At 37.7% G+C, this 17,281-nt stretch overlaps 1 protein-coding gene across 1 annotated transcript; it reads left to right on the top strand.

The window, feature by feature from the left end:
• The first annotated feature begins 5,426 nt into the window (after positions 1-5,426).
• Positions 5,427-6,377, top strand: LOC131904512 (vomeronasal type-1 receptor 4-like). The gene has a single exon (XM_059255634.1). The coding sequence runs from the start codon at positions 5,436-5,438 to the stop codon at positions 6,375-6,377; it is 942 nt and encodes a 313-aa protein (XP_059111617.1). The 5' UTR covers positions 5,427-5,435.
• The last annotated feature ends 10,904 nt before the right edge of the window (positions 6,378-17,281 follow it).

The raw sequence follows: 17,281 nt of genomic DNA, 5'->3' as shown, positions 1-17,281 counted from the left end.
GTTCAAGACCTGAAAACTGAAATCAATACAATAAATAAGACACAAACTGAGGGAATGCTGGAAGTGGAAAATCTGAGTAAATGAACAGGAACTATAGATGCAAGCATAACCAACAGAATGCAAGAGATGGAAGATAAGATCTCAGGCATTGAAGGTAAGACAGAGAAAATAGATTCATCAGTCAAAGAAAACAGTAAAGCCAACAAAATCATGACTCAAAATGTCTAAGAAATTTGGGATACCATGAAAAGACCAAACCTAAGAATAATAGGGATAGAAGAAGGGGAAGAATAACAACTCAAAGGCACAGAAAATATTTTCAACAAAATCATAGAAGAAAACTTTCCCAACCTAAAGAAGGAAATGCCTATAAAGATACAAGAAGGTTACAGAACATCAAATAGACTTGATCCAAAAAAAAGTCCTCTCACCACATAATAATCAAACAACTAAACATACAGAATAAAGAAAAAATATTAAGAGCTTCAAAGGAAAAATGCCAAGTAACGGCCGGGCGGTGGTGGCGCATGCCTTTAATCCCAGCACTCGGGAGGCAGAGCCAGGAGGATCTCTGTGAGTTTGAGGCCAGCCTGGTCTACAGAGCGAGATCCAGGAAAGGCACAAAGCTACACAGAGAAACCCTGTCTCGAAAAACCAAAAAAAAAAAAAAAAGGCCAAGTAACATATAAAGGCAGACCCATGAGAATAACACCTGACTTCTCAATGGAGACTCTAAAAGCCAGAAGGTTTTTATGCAAACATTATGCAGACACTAAGAGACCATGGATGCCAGCCCAGACTATTATACCCAGCAAAACTCTCAATCAACACTCAATCACTGTTTCTTTTCATAAACATTGCTTCTTTCCTCATTCCACTGAATGCAAATGGATACACAAATGCTCAATTCTCAAGCACATTGCACACATACTTCTTGATCAATGACGTTCAAGGAGTCTCAATACACACAGCACTTTTAGCATGAAGTGTCTTGTCAATAATTGTAACTGGAGCAGCTGATTGGACCAACATAATTCTTCACAGATTTGGAAACAATACTTAACTTTACATGGAAAAAATCCTAGGTTTTGATTGAAGATAATGGAAATAATGCTGTTATTAATTATAAGCACATTTGTTTGGGTGTGTATATGTGTGTATTTATGTTGGGTAATATAGCTAAGATTAAAATTAATGAACAACATGGTAAAAAAATTGCAAATGGACCTTTTTATCCTCACAGATGTGTTGGGATAGGTTCACTGGCTTCATCTTCCTGGGAATGTGTCTGGCTTCTCGGTAAGCACAACTCGAGGTAGGTAGGACTTTAAAAAGCTTCCAGTGATGTTGTGTTTTTACTTGCCCAATGTTTGGCACTGTATGTCCCAATCAATTCATATCATATATATATATATATATATATATATATATATATATATATATATATATATATATATATATGTGATAATTATATGGAGAACTTAACAAAGGAGCCTGTTGTCTTGGGGCACGTTTTTAGTCCCAGCACTGAGGAGGCTGAGGTAAAAGAACTCTGTGATTTCATGGTTAGCATGATCTATATAGCAAGTGCCAGAACTATATTGAGAGACCATATCTCAATAAACAAAACAAAATGAAACAAAACAAAGACACAATTAAAAAAATCTTCCAAGGACATTACATTTTCACCTGTTCTTTTTTGAAAGTGTGAATCCTTGATGTCATATTTCCTATGAGAATGTTTGTCAGATGGAGCAGCAAAAATATAAATAAAGAATATGTTTGTGATAGTGCTCTGACAGCTACTCAGTGAACTCACATATTAGTCAACATCAGTGTTCACAAATATTGGATGGTGTTTGTTGGGATCATGGTCTCAAACTGTGATTCCATGAGTTTTGTGTAGACACCAGTTTCATTCATTCAAAAAACTGAACCCAAATGTCATTCTCTCTCTCTCTCTCTCTCTCTCTCTCTCTCTCTCTCTCTCTCTCTCTCTCTCTTTCTCTTTTCTTATCTGTTTGTTCCTTTCTTCCTTTCTTATCTGTTTGTTCCTTTCTTCCTTTCTTCTCTTCTATCCTTCCTTCCTTCCTTCTTTTTTTCATATTTGTCCATAACATACTTTTCCTATGAATGAAGCAAAAAAGCATAATCCTATATCTTAGAGGATTTTTTATAAATAAAATACAACTTAGAATACAATAGGTACAGCAAAAACTATTCAGTAAGGTTCTCAACAGTTTCCTTGAACTACTTTAGCAAAATCAAACCTCTGTTGATTCTCTGAGGGAACATACTTATTGGTAACATTTAAGAGGTCAGCACACATTTTCCTTGGTTGTGGTTGTACATATTGATTATTGATGTTTATCTTAGTGCATATGACTTTAGGGATGTATTATTGTCTTCCTAACAATTGGCATGAAAAATTTTTTTGAAATGATCTAAAAATTTTGATATCTAGAAAAACACTTGAGAGTAACTCCTCAGAAGGCCAAATAGTAGGAAAACAACCAGTGTGGGTTGCATTTTGTATCAGTTACTCCTATTTACTACAATAAGACCATTTTTGAGACAGATTTTTTATTACTACTTATTATGGAATCCTTTATGAGAGGACTCAGATTTTGAGAAATGACAAGTGGCCCTGTGCTAGTTTGTAAAATGGCAGTGGTCCATTGTTGTTAGTGGAAGTGTTTGGGACGGCCTGCTCTTAGAATACTGTGTTCAGCCCTGTCGTTTTGACTTTTAGTGTGTTGACCTACTTGCATTTGCTTGCACTCAGGATTATGTTTTATTTTGTTCAAAGATGACTCTTTGGTTTTCTTGCAATCTTTCTTCTCTTTAGTGATCAATTTCCAGAAGTTTTTTTTTTTATTTTCAATTTCTTTCCTAATCCCTGTGAATCACATGAGTTGGAGTAGAGACAACTTCTTTCATCACTCTTGGTTCTGTACTTCCATCCTCTCCATAGTCGCAATTGCCTCCAGAAAAGTCTGGAATGTGCTTATTCTTTTTGCTGTGCCTATAACAGTCCTCTACTTTTTTTTTTCACAAAAGATACAATATATCCTCATTTGCCTTCTCCTGAATGCCTCATCTCAACCTAAATTACCTGATTCTCCTGATTTTCTGAGATGATAGGGGATCTCCCAAGGTTGAAATTGACCTGTAGAATTATATTTTGTGCTCATAAGTTAATTGATCATGGGCTGCTATTGGGCATTTCTAGGTAATCTGCAGGTAAAAGTTTCCATGATTGTTACTGGATGATGTAAAAATTTATGTGATTATTCTTTAAAGTGGGATGATTGGAGCCTGGTGTTACTTTCCCCTTCCATGTGAGCATGTGTGTTCATGTCATTATTGAGATTTTTTATGCAGTCATCTTGAGATGTCATAGGCATAGCTTTCCCAACATTTTAGAAGATGCAATCTCACAACAGATACATCTTTCTATGGCTCTTAAAAATCTTTCTGCCTCTGCTATCTCAATGTTCCTTGAGTCTTGGATGCAGGAGTTGTATTGTGGGTGTATCACTGGGACTTGGCACAACACAACAACACCATTAGTTGTTGTCTGTTTTTGATCACTAATGCTTTTTCTGTTTTTTACCTTTGGATTAGCTGTATTTTCTTTGTAGTGAACTATTGCATTGAGAAGTTTTTTTTTCCTTTAGTGATTAGAGCTACAAGTAATGAAGGAATTGCTTTGAGTACAAGAAAATAGGCCCTACATTTTTATCTAGCACCAAATTGTAAACATTGAAATCATGTATGTACAAGTAACATTAGATAGAATGAGCTGATTTTATATATATCTATATAAATATCTGGTGTGTGTGTGTGTGTGTGTGTATATATATATATATATATATATATATATATATATATATACAAAAACATAGACATACATACATTTACATGTAACAACAATTAAAGAAAAAGAGGCCACTGGCCAAGAATTTAAGAGTTTGGGTTTATGTAGGTACTGGGTAGTAGTTGGAGGGAAGAAAAGCACAATGATGCAATGATACTTTTATTTCAAAAATTAAAGAGATGCAACTATAACTTATAAAAATTATTTACCTTCTATAACACAGATTAAATTATAATTCTACACATTGCATCTTCTCAAAATAGTTACATACAGAATAGAATGTTGGAAAAAATTTAAAGTGTGATTATTGGTGGGTAAAGCTATGTTTGTCCCACTTAAGCAAATGTGTCCCTTACATCACTGTTTATACTAGCATTCACAGACATTTGCAAGGCCTGAGATTCCTGGTTTCTCTATAAAAGTCCCCAAATTTGGTACTGTCAACATTTTCTTCTTTACATTGATTATATTTTTATTTTGTTTGGATTTATTTTTTATTTTTTATGTTTTGCTAGGTTACAAAGCAGCAAGTTTCCTTAAGGTATTTTCATACTTACTATTTTGATAGATCCAACCCCTTTGCTTCCCCCATTTATCTTCTGTCATCCCAGCTTTTAAAGTCCAGTGTACACAATTCCTTCCTTCACTTTCAAAACACATGTGTTGTTTTACCGTCCTGATTACACTTTGACATACTCTTATGGGCCCCTTTCAAGTTTCCGGGATGCAATCCACATTCACTCCCACGTTAACACACATTTCTTAAAAATTAGAAGCTGTGAAGTCATATTCATGACAGTGGTATCCGCTTCTCCTGGCCTGTATTGCATCAGTTAACAGAGTATTTTCTATGTCTTCTGCAGCCATTTCCTAGAGTGTTCTACATGAAAGTGCACAGGGAAGTAGAGCCTATATTTAGTAGTTCCTAAGGTCTCAGCTCATCTCCCCATTCTGTATAAACTTCTTCAGAATAGTATAAAATTCTTCTAGAATAGACTACAATGCCAATTATACCCCAGCTCTTGATTGACAGCTGACTGTGCCCTCGTGTGTGATAAGTGTGAGGGACAAGAGTGATCTACCTGGGGCTGCACAGTACAGCCAGCTGGTGTGTGTCTGTTCTTAAAGTTGATTTCTTTTACAACATGATTAGCAAATATGAGTATATTCTGAAAGATTTACTTTGTTTGTTTTCACTCCTTGTAACATTCCTTTTTCAAATGGACCAACATCCCATCATCCCGATTGTTGCATTTTCTAGGAAAGTTGATGTCTATTCTTCCATCAACACTTGCATTCTGAAGAACTGAGACATTTCAAAGTAACAAACATGGAAAGTAACTACTCATGTTAAAATTTTGGGAATAAGGTATTTTTGTGTGTTCTATGCTGGCCTTGAACTTATGAATTTAAAGGAACCTCAATTTTGACCTCTATGTAGCTCCATGGATTAATGGCATCTTCCTTCACCTCTGGCTATAATCATTTGCCATTATTCATTTGAGCTGAGAAATAGTGTGGCCATATTCTTAAGGATATTGTACTGAATCACAGAATGAATATCTGGAATCTGGCTATCAGAATCATTTTCTTATCACAAACAATCCTGGGAATTCTGGGAAATCTCTCTCTTATGTTCTACTATCTAGACTCTTACTACAGAGAACACACATTAAAGCCCACAGATTTGATTCTCATGCATCTAATGGCATCCAATGCCTTGGTTATTCTCTCTGCAGGAGTACCCCAAACAATGGTAGTTTGGGGATTAAAGCCGTTCTTGAATGATTTTGGATGTCAGCTCCTACTGTACATTCAAGGATTTGCTCGAAGTGTGTCCATTGGCACCACCTGCCTCTTGAGTGTCTTCCAGGCCATGACCATCAGTTCTAGGAAATCCTGTTGGAATGATAACAAAGTCAAAGCTTCAAAGTACATTGACTGCTCCATTTCCCTACTTTGGGTATTCTACATGGTGATACGTTTCATTTTTCTTATGTACACATTTATCAAAATGAATAGCAAAAACATGACAAGAAATCGAGATTTTGGATATTGCTCTACTACAGGACATGATGAAATCATTAACTCACTCTACACAACATTGGTGATGTGCCCTGAATTATTTTTTGCTGTGCTCATCACCTGGTCCAGTGCCTCAATGATTGTCATTCTCTACAGACACAAGCAGAGGGTTCAAAATATCCGTAGCTGTCATGGTTCTAGTAGAAACTCCCCTGAGTCCAGAGCAACACAGAACATCCTGGTCCTGGTGTCTACATTTCTGGCTTTTTATACTCTCTCCACCATCTTGCGAGGCTGCATTGCTCTATTGTATAATCCCAGTTGGTGGCTGGTGTACATTTCTCGCCTCACTTCTCTTTGTTTTCCATGTTTTGGACCCTTTGTTTTTATGAGACATTACTCGGTTTTGTCCATATTCAGTTTTGTATGGTTAAGAAAAAAATGTTCTCATAATTTTATCATAACAATGTAAAATATAAGTTTTTCTTATCTTCCACATTTTTCTCAATTATTACCTTATGAATTCAACAAAGAAAGTTAAGGTTTTAGCATCTAGTCTTACTAAGACTGCTAAAAATGAGTACGGGAATTTTGTCAGATGGTTGAATTAGAAGCCTACATGAGCTGATGATACTGTGTTTACCACACTGTAATCTTTCAGATAGTAGAGTTTTTCCTTTGCCCAGATGATGCACAAAGAAGCCAGTAAGTTGTTGCCAATAGAGCTAAGTTTCTTGTGGCTCTCTTTCTCTCATGGAATCTTGACTGCCTGTTTGCTTCTGTACAGACACTTGTATATACTGCACTCTAACTGCAAGGCATACTGAAACCATGGTGGGCCATATATTGTGGTCCTGGTGGACCTTGTCCCATGACAGCTGCTCTAGCATGCTCCAGGACCAGAAATCTTCTTCAGTGATCATTTCCCAGACACGTTGATTTCAGCTGCCCCAGAAAACAAACAAACAAACAAACAAAAAACTGTTTGGCTGTTCTTAACCTTATAGCTACACTCCTCAACAAAGTCTGTGAAGATGAGCATCTTCTTGAGCCACATAGAACAAAAACTGTGACTACTATCTTTCACTTTGTACCAAAACCAATTAAAAATGAATGATGCTTATGAGATAATCTTTAATTTTGTTAGATAGCGTTCTTTCCTTTTTATCTTTATTACATATAGATTTTTTCTCATACTATATTACCTAATTACAGTTTCCTCTCACCTTACTCTTCTTAGTTACACCCACACCCTCTCCCATATAAATCTATTCCCTTTTGGTTTCTCATTAGAAAAATGAGGCTTCAGAGAGATAACTAAAAAAAAAAACTTAACACAATAAGATATAATAAGAAATGTAGTTGCATTCCTGCTGAGCTGCACCTGGCCTGGCTCCAGAGAGTAGCACCTAGCCCTAGTCCATCTTTTGTTTAGCAGAAATCTTTTGTTTCTCTTATCCTTTATGAGAATCTTGTCTCAGAGTCTCCCAAGGATACAAAGGTCTATGTAAAACTCTGTTCAGGAAATTTGGAAAACCATGGTACCTGAGAAATTGAGGAATTTGCACTTGGCATTGTATTATTGGGAGCTCCTTTTAAGTTTATTTTGAGCATAGGAAAATTATCTGGCTAAACTGTAATGGATAGAAATAGAAATGCCTGAGGCAAAGGGAAGAAATGCCTCAGTTCTTTGAGGCTAGACCCCCTTACAGCCATGAAAGGCTAGATTCATCCTTAAGATTCCTCTGAGTCTTTTACGTGGACCCACACACCCATGTAACAACACACAGTGACATTTGGCACTCAATGTGGGGCTTGAAGAAGGACAAAGAATCTGAAGAAGGACAGAGGAGCTGGCCGTCTTAAGAACTGGAGGGTGCATTCTCAGGGTAAGAAGACTCTAGGATTGGCAGGGTCATAGGGAATTTAAACTCCCCATCTCAGGAGCAACAAAATGTACAGTTGCTAATGTTTGTCAAAATAAAAAGTGATAACTGCACAATTTTTAAAATAGAATTACAATGGTTCCTGAAATAGGAAATAAGTCAAGAAAAAGACCTTTCTCAATAGATAAAAGGGAAAGGAAAAAATTAAAAAAAAGAATTCCCCCAATAGGGAAGAGAGAAGAAAAGGAAATAAAAGTAAATTTCCAAATAGAAAAAGGAGAAAATTTTAATCAAGAAAAAAGGATTTTTCTGGAAAAAGGGTAAAAATATTAAAACTAGGCTTTAAGATTATAGGCCCTGTAAAAGAAAAAGAAGGAAAGAAAAAAGCCTCTTCCCAGTTGTAATAGAGGAAGAAAAGGCTCTTTCCTATATAAAAATTTCAGGATAGCTAAAATTCTGAGCTCTTTCTACCTGGGAGCACAGAATGCTGGCATCTGAATTACAAAGAATTTATAGGTGGGCTCACTGCAGCAGCCTGAACAGCAAGCCCAGAGTATAGACTTCTATTGTCTGGTTGCTTAACTTTGGTTTAAATGTTTTTTATTTTTCCCTCAGAGTTGGAATTACTCAATATTAAAGATCCTTTCCTGGGAAATATTTTCTGTTTTCCCCTTATGATGGGAATAACTCATTATGAGTATTCCCTTCATGTGAGAAAGAGGAAGTTTAAATGGGCTCAACTTCTGGTGAAGAATGGTTTGGGTCAGGACATGGAATGCTAAGTCAATGCAATTTGAGTTTCTAGAGATATTAATCATTCAGTGTATAGAGGATGTTCTTCTCTTTTGATTGTATAATAAATGTTTGATTTTCATGGTAGGTAAGCTAAAGGAACAGGATTCACAATTTTAAACTATATATTGGGTATGCTCTTATCTGTTGATCATTATTGATAATTTGTCTCTGCTCTTTAAGTTGCTTTCTACAAATTTTTGATTAAATTATATAGAAGTATAACACCTTAAACAGATTATGTTGTTAGCTTATTAAATAATGCTTTATACTTCTCAGTAATGTTGGTATATTATGTCTGCACAAGTTACTTTTCTAAAGCTGGGGACAAAATACCTGAAAGAACAACATGCCAGGTGTTTTATTTTGCTCTTATTTGAAGCCTGCTGAGGAGCTAGCTTGTGCTCTGAGCCCTTTGTCAGGTCTCATGAAGCTTGTGTCCTAGAACCCTGGCTAAGTGGGTAAAGGAATGAAGAAAGGACAGACTCACAGACACACATACAATGAATTTTAGATAGAGTGGTGTTCTCTTGTCCAGCTACCACTGCAGCCTCGAACCTCATCATATTAACTAAGTACAACCCATGGCAAAATGTGACTTTTCTCCATAAAGGTGTGTGTATGTGAGCAGTCAGGCTGTTAATATCTGAGCTGAGGAAATCTACTTGTCAATTTTCTCACATACAGGCATTTATTCACAAACTCTCAGAATCCAAAGGGAAGCTTTGCCAATCCTCTTTAACCTAGCTCATATGGATAATGGTTATTCCAATTTACCATGCACCAATTGGTGGTAGAATCCTTAAGAGAGCATGTCTGTGCCAAAATACATTTAGTCTGGTGCTGTGGGATGATCTGTATGGCAAATGTGTTGCTCTGATTGGTTAGTAAATAAAACACTGATTGGACAGTAGTCAGGCAGGAGGAAGTATAGGCGGGACAAGGAGAAGAATTCTGGGAAATGGAAGGCTGAGTCAGAGACACTGCCAGCCGCCACCATGACAGACAGCATGTGAAGATGCCGGTAAGCCATGAGCCATGTGGCAAGGTATAGATGTATAGAAATGGATTAATTTAAGCTATAAGAACAGTTAGCAAGAAGCCTGCCACTGCCATACAGTTTGTAAGCAATATAAGTCTATGTGTTTACTTGGTTGAGTCTGAGCGGCTGTGGGACTGACGGGTGAGAAAGATTTGTCCTGACTGTGGGCCAGGCAGGAAAACTAGCTACAAATGGTGCCCAATGTGTTGGCAAGAGTTTCCACCTAAAACTTGAGAAAAGATTCTAAAATGGAGCTAAAAACAGCTTCCTAATTGTCTCTCTCAAATGAGCGGTAGCTGCTGATTTGTGCTACTGGTAGGTTCCTAAAGTGCGTGCTCGACCTGCCATAAGGTGGGAATAAGGCCTCTGCAAGTGGCACATTAAGCTGCATAGTGGATTTAGCCTTTGCTAGTACAAAACAAAAAAAAGAGGTTTCTGGGCTACATGCTGCTTGGATGAAAGCATAGACCCACAATAGCTCCCAGAGCTGGCCGGAAATGTACCACTGCCATGTTGGGAAGCTGAGGTGGGTGGAGCTAGTAGCTATAGCACCATTTCAGTCTTACAAATGCTGCAGTTTAAAGCAATAGATTCACAATAAGACAGATTCAGATGTAATAGTTTACAATGTGTGTAAAATATATGTAGGCTTGACAGAGACAAAAAAGGTGATATATACAGTTATATAAACAAATACATAGTTTTAAAAAATAAAGTCTTTAAAGAGACAGTAAAATTAATATAAAAATAAGCCACATGAAGATGAATATTACACAGAGAACTGGATTGTGTTTTCTTTGGGATTTTTAACTGCAGAAAAACATTTGATTGTAAAAGCTGTTGAGTTATGCCAAAATGTAAATTTTAAAGGTACCTTGACTTCAAAATTTTGATATAAGGATATGTTGCTTTGGAAAAGAGTCTCTGCTTTTGTTTCCACAGAAAGCAAGAGGCTATGGATTTGTTCCAGATTAAGATACATCAGGTTTGACCAGCCAAGACCCCCTGAAAGGTCTCCGATGACACCATGGCACAGATGATCCAACATCCAGAATGGTTTGAAGACAACTGGCTCAGACAATATAGCCTCATGAACTATTCCATAATCCTAAAATTTTCTTTGTATCCCCATAAGATACAGCGCCCCCCTCCAGCAGGAAGTAGTAAGAGAAGCTACGCCCAAATCCCCAAATTATATGTAATTTTACTTTGTTAAGGTTAACACCTTCTTTTTTGAAAAAAAAAAAAAGAAAAAAGAAAAGGGGAAGTGCTGTGGGATGTTCTGTATGGCAAATGTGTTGCTCTTATTGGTTAGTAAATAAAACACTGATTGGCCAATAGTCAGGCAGAAGGAAGTATAGGCAGGACAAGGAGGAGAAGAATTCTGGGAAATGGAAGGCTGAGTCAGAGAAACTGCCAGCTGCCGCCATGACAGACAGCATGTGAAGATGCCGGTAAGCCACGAGCTCTGTTTTACAATAAGGACCATATTTTTAAAAAAATTTTCCCCAGATTTTCATCCCATCATTATAAAATTAACTTGTTTACCTCAGTGGACTTCTGCTTCTCAGTTGCAGACCACACCAGTGATCAGAAGAACTGGTGACTGTCATACTTGCCAGCTGAGCTGCCCTAATACCTAGATTTGGCTCCCTAAGACTTATTCCACCACCAACTCCCTCCAACCCCATTACTGGCCCAGAAGCAGGGACTTGTCCCCAACTCTGGCATGACAAACTTTTCTGAATTTCCTCTATTCATGTACAGGCCATACAATTCTGAAAATAGATGACTGACCCACATGCCAGATGAAGTGACCACTCACTAGATTCAGCTACCTAAATCTCCCTTCAAGGTCTCCCCTCTCTCATCTCAACAACTTTCCAGTGGCCAGACCTCTGCCTACAACTCCTGCAACTTCCATTGCTCAGCTATTGCTGAAGCCACAGCACTCAGAAGAACAGAGACTCCATGCTGAACCAAAGGCTAAGCTAGACAGGACAGCCCCCAACTTGTGGGGGCAGTGTGACCTATGATCAGGGAAAATTGCTCCTGATCAGATCAATCTCACTGGCTGTGAGAAACCAAGGCCACAAAGAACAGAAGACCAAAGAGATAACAGAAACAAAGAAACAAACACCCACCCATCAAAGACAAACTCAGAAATCAGCACCTAGACCTAAAATCAACCCAAATCCAGATGCATAAATGCCACTAAAAGAATACAATTGACAACATCTGTGTAATAATTCACCACCAGAATCCAGCTATCCTACTGTAGCAACACATGAATATCCCAATGCATCTGAAGCACAAGAAAACTACCTTAAAAACAATTTTATGAAGATGATAGAGATTCTTAAAGAGGAAATGAAAAGATCCCTTAAAGAAATCCAGGAAAACACAAACAAAGAATTGGAGGAAATCAATACGTCCCTTAAATAAAACCAAGAAATTAAAGAAAAAATACAACCAGGCCAAGGAAACTTTTCAAGACATAAAAATCAAAATAGAAGCAATGAAGAAAATAAAAACTGAGGGATTTCTGGAAATAGAAAATCTGGGTAAGTGAACAGGAACTATAGACACAAATATCATCAACAGAACACAAGAAATGGAGGAGAAAATCTCAGATGTTGAAGACATGATAGCTAAAATAGATTCATTAGTCAAAGCAAATATTAAATCTAAACAATTCCTATCACAAAACTTCCAAGAAATATGGCAAATGAAGAGATGGCCAAACCTAAGCATAATAGAAACAGAACAAGAAGAATCCCTCGTCAAAAATCCAGAAAAATATAGTTAACAAAATCACAGAAGAAAGATTCTTAACCTAAGGAAAAACAGGCCTGTAACACTACAAGAAGCTTACAGAATACCTCATATATTTGATCAGAAAAGTAATTTCCCACACCACATAATGATGAAAACACTGAACATGTAGAATAAGGGCACATATTAGAAGCTTCAAGGGAAAGAGGGCAAGAAACATATAAAGACAGACTTGTTAGAATTACACCCAATTTCTCAATGGAGACTCTAAAAGCCAGATGGGCTTGGACAGATGTCCTAGAGACTCTAAAAGAACATGGATACAGGCCCACACTACTACACCCAGCATAATTTTCATTGAATATAGATGGAAAAATGAGATATTTGATGACAAAGTAAAATTAAATGATATATACTCACCAATCCATCCCTATAGAGGTTACTAGAAGGAAAACAACAAAAGAAATTTAAGTAGACCAAAAAAACACAGGAAGTGATAATCTCACACCTACGAAATACACAAAATGTAAATACACACACAGACATGCACAATCACACACACACACAAAAAAAAAAAACCACCACCACCACCACCACCAACAACAACAACAGTAACAAAATAACAAGAATTAACAATTATTGTTCATTAATATCACTCAATGTGAGTGGACTAATTCCTCATTAAAAAGACATAGGCAAACAGAATGGATGAGCAAACAGAATCCATCCTTCTGCTGCTTACAAAAACATACCTCAACATTAAAGACTCCACATCTAACAAAGCACTAATACCACAAATATATAAAGAAATCAAGAAAGTAAACATCAACAAACTAATAATTTATTTAAAAATGGGGTGCTGATCTAAACAGAATTCTCAACAGAAGAATCTGAAATGGATGAGCAACACTTAAAGAAATGTTCAACATCCTTTACAAGCAGTGAAATGCAATTCAAAATGACTCATAAACTCTATCTTTTACCTATCAGAATGGCTAAGATCAATCCCACAAGTGACATCTTATGCTAGTGAGGATGTAGAGCAAGGTAACAATCCTCCACTGCTGGTGGGAGGTCAAGCTTGTATAGCCACTATTGAAATAAATATGTTGGTTTTTTAGAAAATTGGGAAACTTTCTACCTCAAGACCATAACACTCCTTGGCATATACCCAAAGATATTCCATCCTATCACAAGGACACTTGCTCAACAATGTTCACAACAGCTTCACTCATCATAGTCAGAAGCTAGAAAAACCTAGATGTCACCTAAGTAAAGAAGGGATAAAGAAAATGTTGTACATTTACAGAATGGAGTATTACTCTGCTGTTAAAAACAGTGACATCACTCTTACAGCTGATAAACACCTTCAGTAATGTGGCAGTATACAAGATTAACTCAAAAAAATCAATAGCCCTCCTATATACAAATGACAAATGAACTGAAAAAGAAATCAGAGAAACATCACCCTTTACAATAGCCACAAATAATATAAAATACCTTGGAGTAACTCTAACTAAGCAAGCAAAGGACCTGTATGGCAAGAACTCTAAGTCCCTGAAGAAAGAAATTGAAGAATATATCAGAAAATTGAAAGATCTCCCATGCTCATGGATAGGCAGAACTAATATAGTAAAAATGTTAATCTTACCAAAAGCAATCTACATATTCAATGCAATCCCCATCAAAATCCCAACACAATTCTTCACAAACCTGGAAAGATAAATACTCAACTTCATATGGAAAAACAAAGAACCCAGGATAGCCAAAAGAATCCTGTACAATAAAATAATCTCTGGAAGCATCACGATTCCTGACTTCAAGCTCTACTATAGAGCTACAGTAATAAAAACAGCTTGGTACTGGCATAAAACCCACATGTTGACCAATGGAAGCCAACTAAAGACCCTGACATTAATCCACACATGTATGAACACTTAACTTTTGACAAAGAAGCCAAAACTCTACAATGGAAAAAAGAAAGCATCTTCAACAAATGGTGCTGGCATAACTGGTTGTCAACATGAAGAAGAATGTAAATAGATCCATATCTGTCACTCTGCACAGAACTTCTGTCCAAGTGGATCAAAGATCTCAACATAAATCCAGTTACTCTTAACCTGATTAAAGAGAAAGTAGGAAGTAGTCTTGAAGGCACCGGCACCAGAGATCACTTCCTAAATATAACACCAGTAGCACAGACATTGAGAGCAACAATTAATAAATGGGACCTCTTGAAACTGAGAAGTTTTTGCAGGGCAAAGGGCATGGACAATAAGACAAACAACAGCCTACAGAATGAGAAAAGATCTTCACCAACCCCACATCTGACAGAGGACTGTTATCCAGAATATATAAAGAACTCAAGAAACAATACATCAAAATACCTAACAGTCCAATTAAAAAATGAGCTATAGAGCTAAACAGAGAATTCTCAACAGAAGAAACTCAAATGGCTGAAAGACATTTAAGGAACTGCTCAACATCCTTAGTCATCAGGGAAATGCAAATCAAAATGATTCTAAGATACCATTTCACACCCATCAGAATGGCTAATATCACAAATACTGAAGATAACTTATGTTGGAGAGGATGTGGAGCAAGGGGAACACTCTTCTACTGTTGACAGGAATGTACACTTGTACAGCCACTGTGGAAATCTGTATGGCAGTTTCTCAGAAAACTGGGAGTCAATCTTCCCAGCTATACCACTCTTGGGCATATACCCAAGGAATGCTCAATCATATCTCAAAGACACATGCTCAGCTATGTTCATAGCAGCATTGTTTGTAACAGCCAGAACCTGGAAACAACCCCGATACCCTTCAACTGAAGAATGGATAAAGAAACTATGGTACATATACACAATGGATTACTACTCAGCAGAGAAAAACAATGACATCATGAGGTTTGCAGGCAAATGGATGGAACTAGAAAAATCATCCTGAGTGAGGTAACCCAGACTCAGAAAGACAAACATGGTATGAACTCACTCATAAATAGATAGTAGATGTAAAGAAAAGGATAATCAGACTGCAATTCACAGCTCTAGGGAGGCTAGCTAGTAAAGAGTTCTCTAGGAAAGACACAGGGATTGCTAAGCGAGAGAGAAATGGATGAGATCTACATAAGCAAACTCAGGGTGAGGGGAGGTAATGGAGGGCAAGGGTCGTGGGGAGAGAGCTTAGGAGAGCAGGAGGTTCTAGCTGGATCAAGAACAGAGTGGGAGAACAAGGAAAGAGATACCATGATAAATGAAGACACCATGGGAATAGGAAGAATCAGAGTGCTAGAGAGGTCTCCAGAAATTCACAAAGCTGACTCCATTATAGACTACCGGCAATGGTTGAGAGGGTGCCTGAGATGACCTACCCTGGTGATTGGATGGCCAAACACCCTAACTGTCATGATAGAAGCCTCATTCATGACTGATGGAAGCAGATGCAGAGATCCATGACCAAGAACCAGGCAGAGCTCCAGGAGTCTAGTCGATGAGAGAGGAGATGGATCATATGAGCAAGAGATATGGAGACCATGATTGGAAAAAGTACAGAGACAACTAGCCAAACTAGTGGAAACACATGAACTGTGAACCAATAGCTGAGGAGCCCCCATGGAACTGGACTAGGCCCTCTGGATAAGTGAGACAGCTGTTTAGCTTGAATTGTTTAGGGGGCCCCCAGGAAGTGAGACTGGGACCTGTCCTTAGTGCATGAACCAGCTTTCTGGAACCTAGTGCCAGTACTGAGACACTTTGCTCAGCCTTGGTGCAGGGAGGAGGGGATTGGACCTGCCTCAACTGGATGTACCAGGCTCTGCTGACTCCCCATGGGAGACCTTACCTTGGAGGAGGTGGGAATGGGGGTGGTTTGGAAGGGAAAGGCTGGAGAGTGGGAAGAGAGAGAATAGAGAATCCGTGGTTGATATGTAAAATGAATACAAAAATCTCTTAATAAAAAGAAAAATAAGTGACATTGTGAAATTTGCAGGCAATCTGAAAACAAAATTGATCTTGAAAAAAAAATCATCCTGATGAGGCAATCAAGACCCAGACAGAATAACATGGTATTTACTCACTTATAAGTGGATATTAGTTGTAACGTAAAAAATAATCAGGCTACCATCCACAGACCCATAGATGCTAAGTAACAGTGAAATTAATGAGGACACAAGGATCTCCCTGTAAAGGGAAAATAGAATAGATTTCACATATTTACTGGCAGCGGGTAGCGTTGGGATCAGTAGTGATCAAGTTGTGGGGAGGAAGGGAGAAAAATGGGAGAAACTACTAGAATTGGGGGCACATTTCAGAAATACTAATACAGTGCCACGAAAACACAATTGAATCTACCAGGGTAATCCTAACAACAACAAACCTGGTGCAATAAGCTGAACATCATGTAAGTAACTAACAATTTCATGAAGAACTCAAGGTTCACTTCCCACGATGGAACCCATGTATTAAGGTATTAACAGGGACGAGAATATGTGGCTAGGGGGTGAATAGACCCAGTGGTAAAACCACTGTATAAATACAAAGACCATCAGTATAATGATATTTGCCTGAATTTTGTGAATGTTGTTGCTTTTATTGGTTAGGTTTTTTCATGGCAGGGTTTCTCTCTGTAGCCTTGGCTGTCCTGGGACTCCCTCTGAAGACAAGGCTGGCTTCAAACTCAAAGGCATCTACCTGACTCTGTCTGCTAAGTTCTGGGATTAAAAGCAAGCACCAGCAAATGCCCAGCCATAATTTTGATCCAATTAAGCAAGTTTTTCTTGTGTGCACAGCAAAGCTGGTCCAGCAGCTGTGTCCCATAATGTGGGGCTTGGGAGAACAGCCACAATACAAATTTCTAGACTCCTTTTATATGGGAAAATCAT

The sequence above is a fragment of the Peromyscus eremicus genome, chromosome 1 (genome assembly GCF_949786415.1).
Source record: "Peromyscus eremicus chromosome 1, PerEre_H2_v1, whole genome shotgun sequence".
NCBI classification, from domain to species: Eukaryota; Metazoa; Chordata; class Mammalia; order Rodentia; family Cricetidae; genus Peromyscus; species Peromyscus eremicus.
This window is presented reverse-complemented; position numbering and strand designations above follow the sequence as displayed.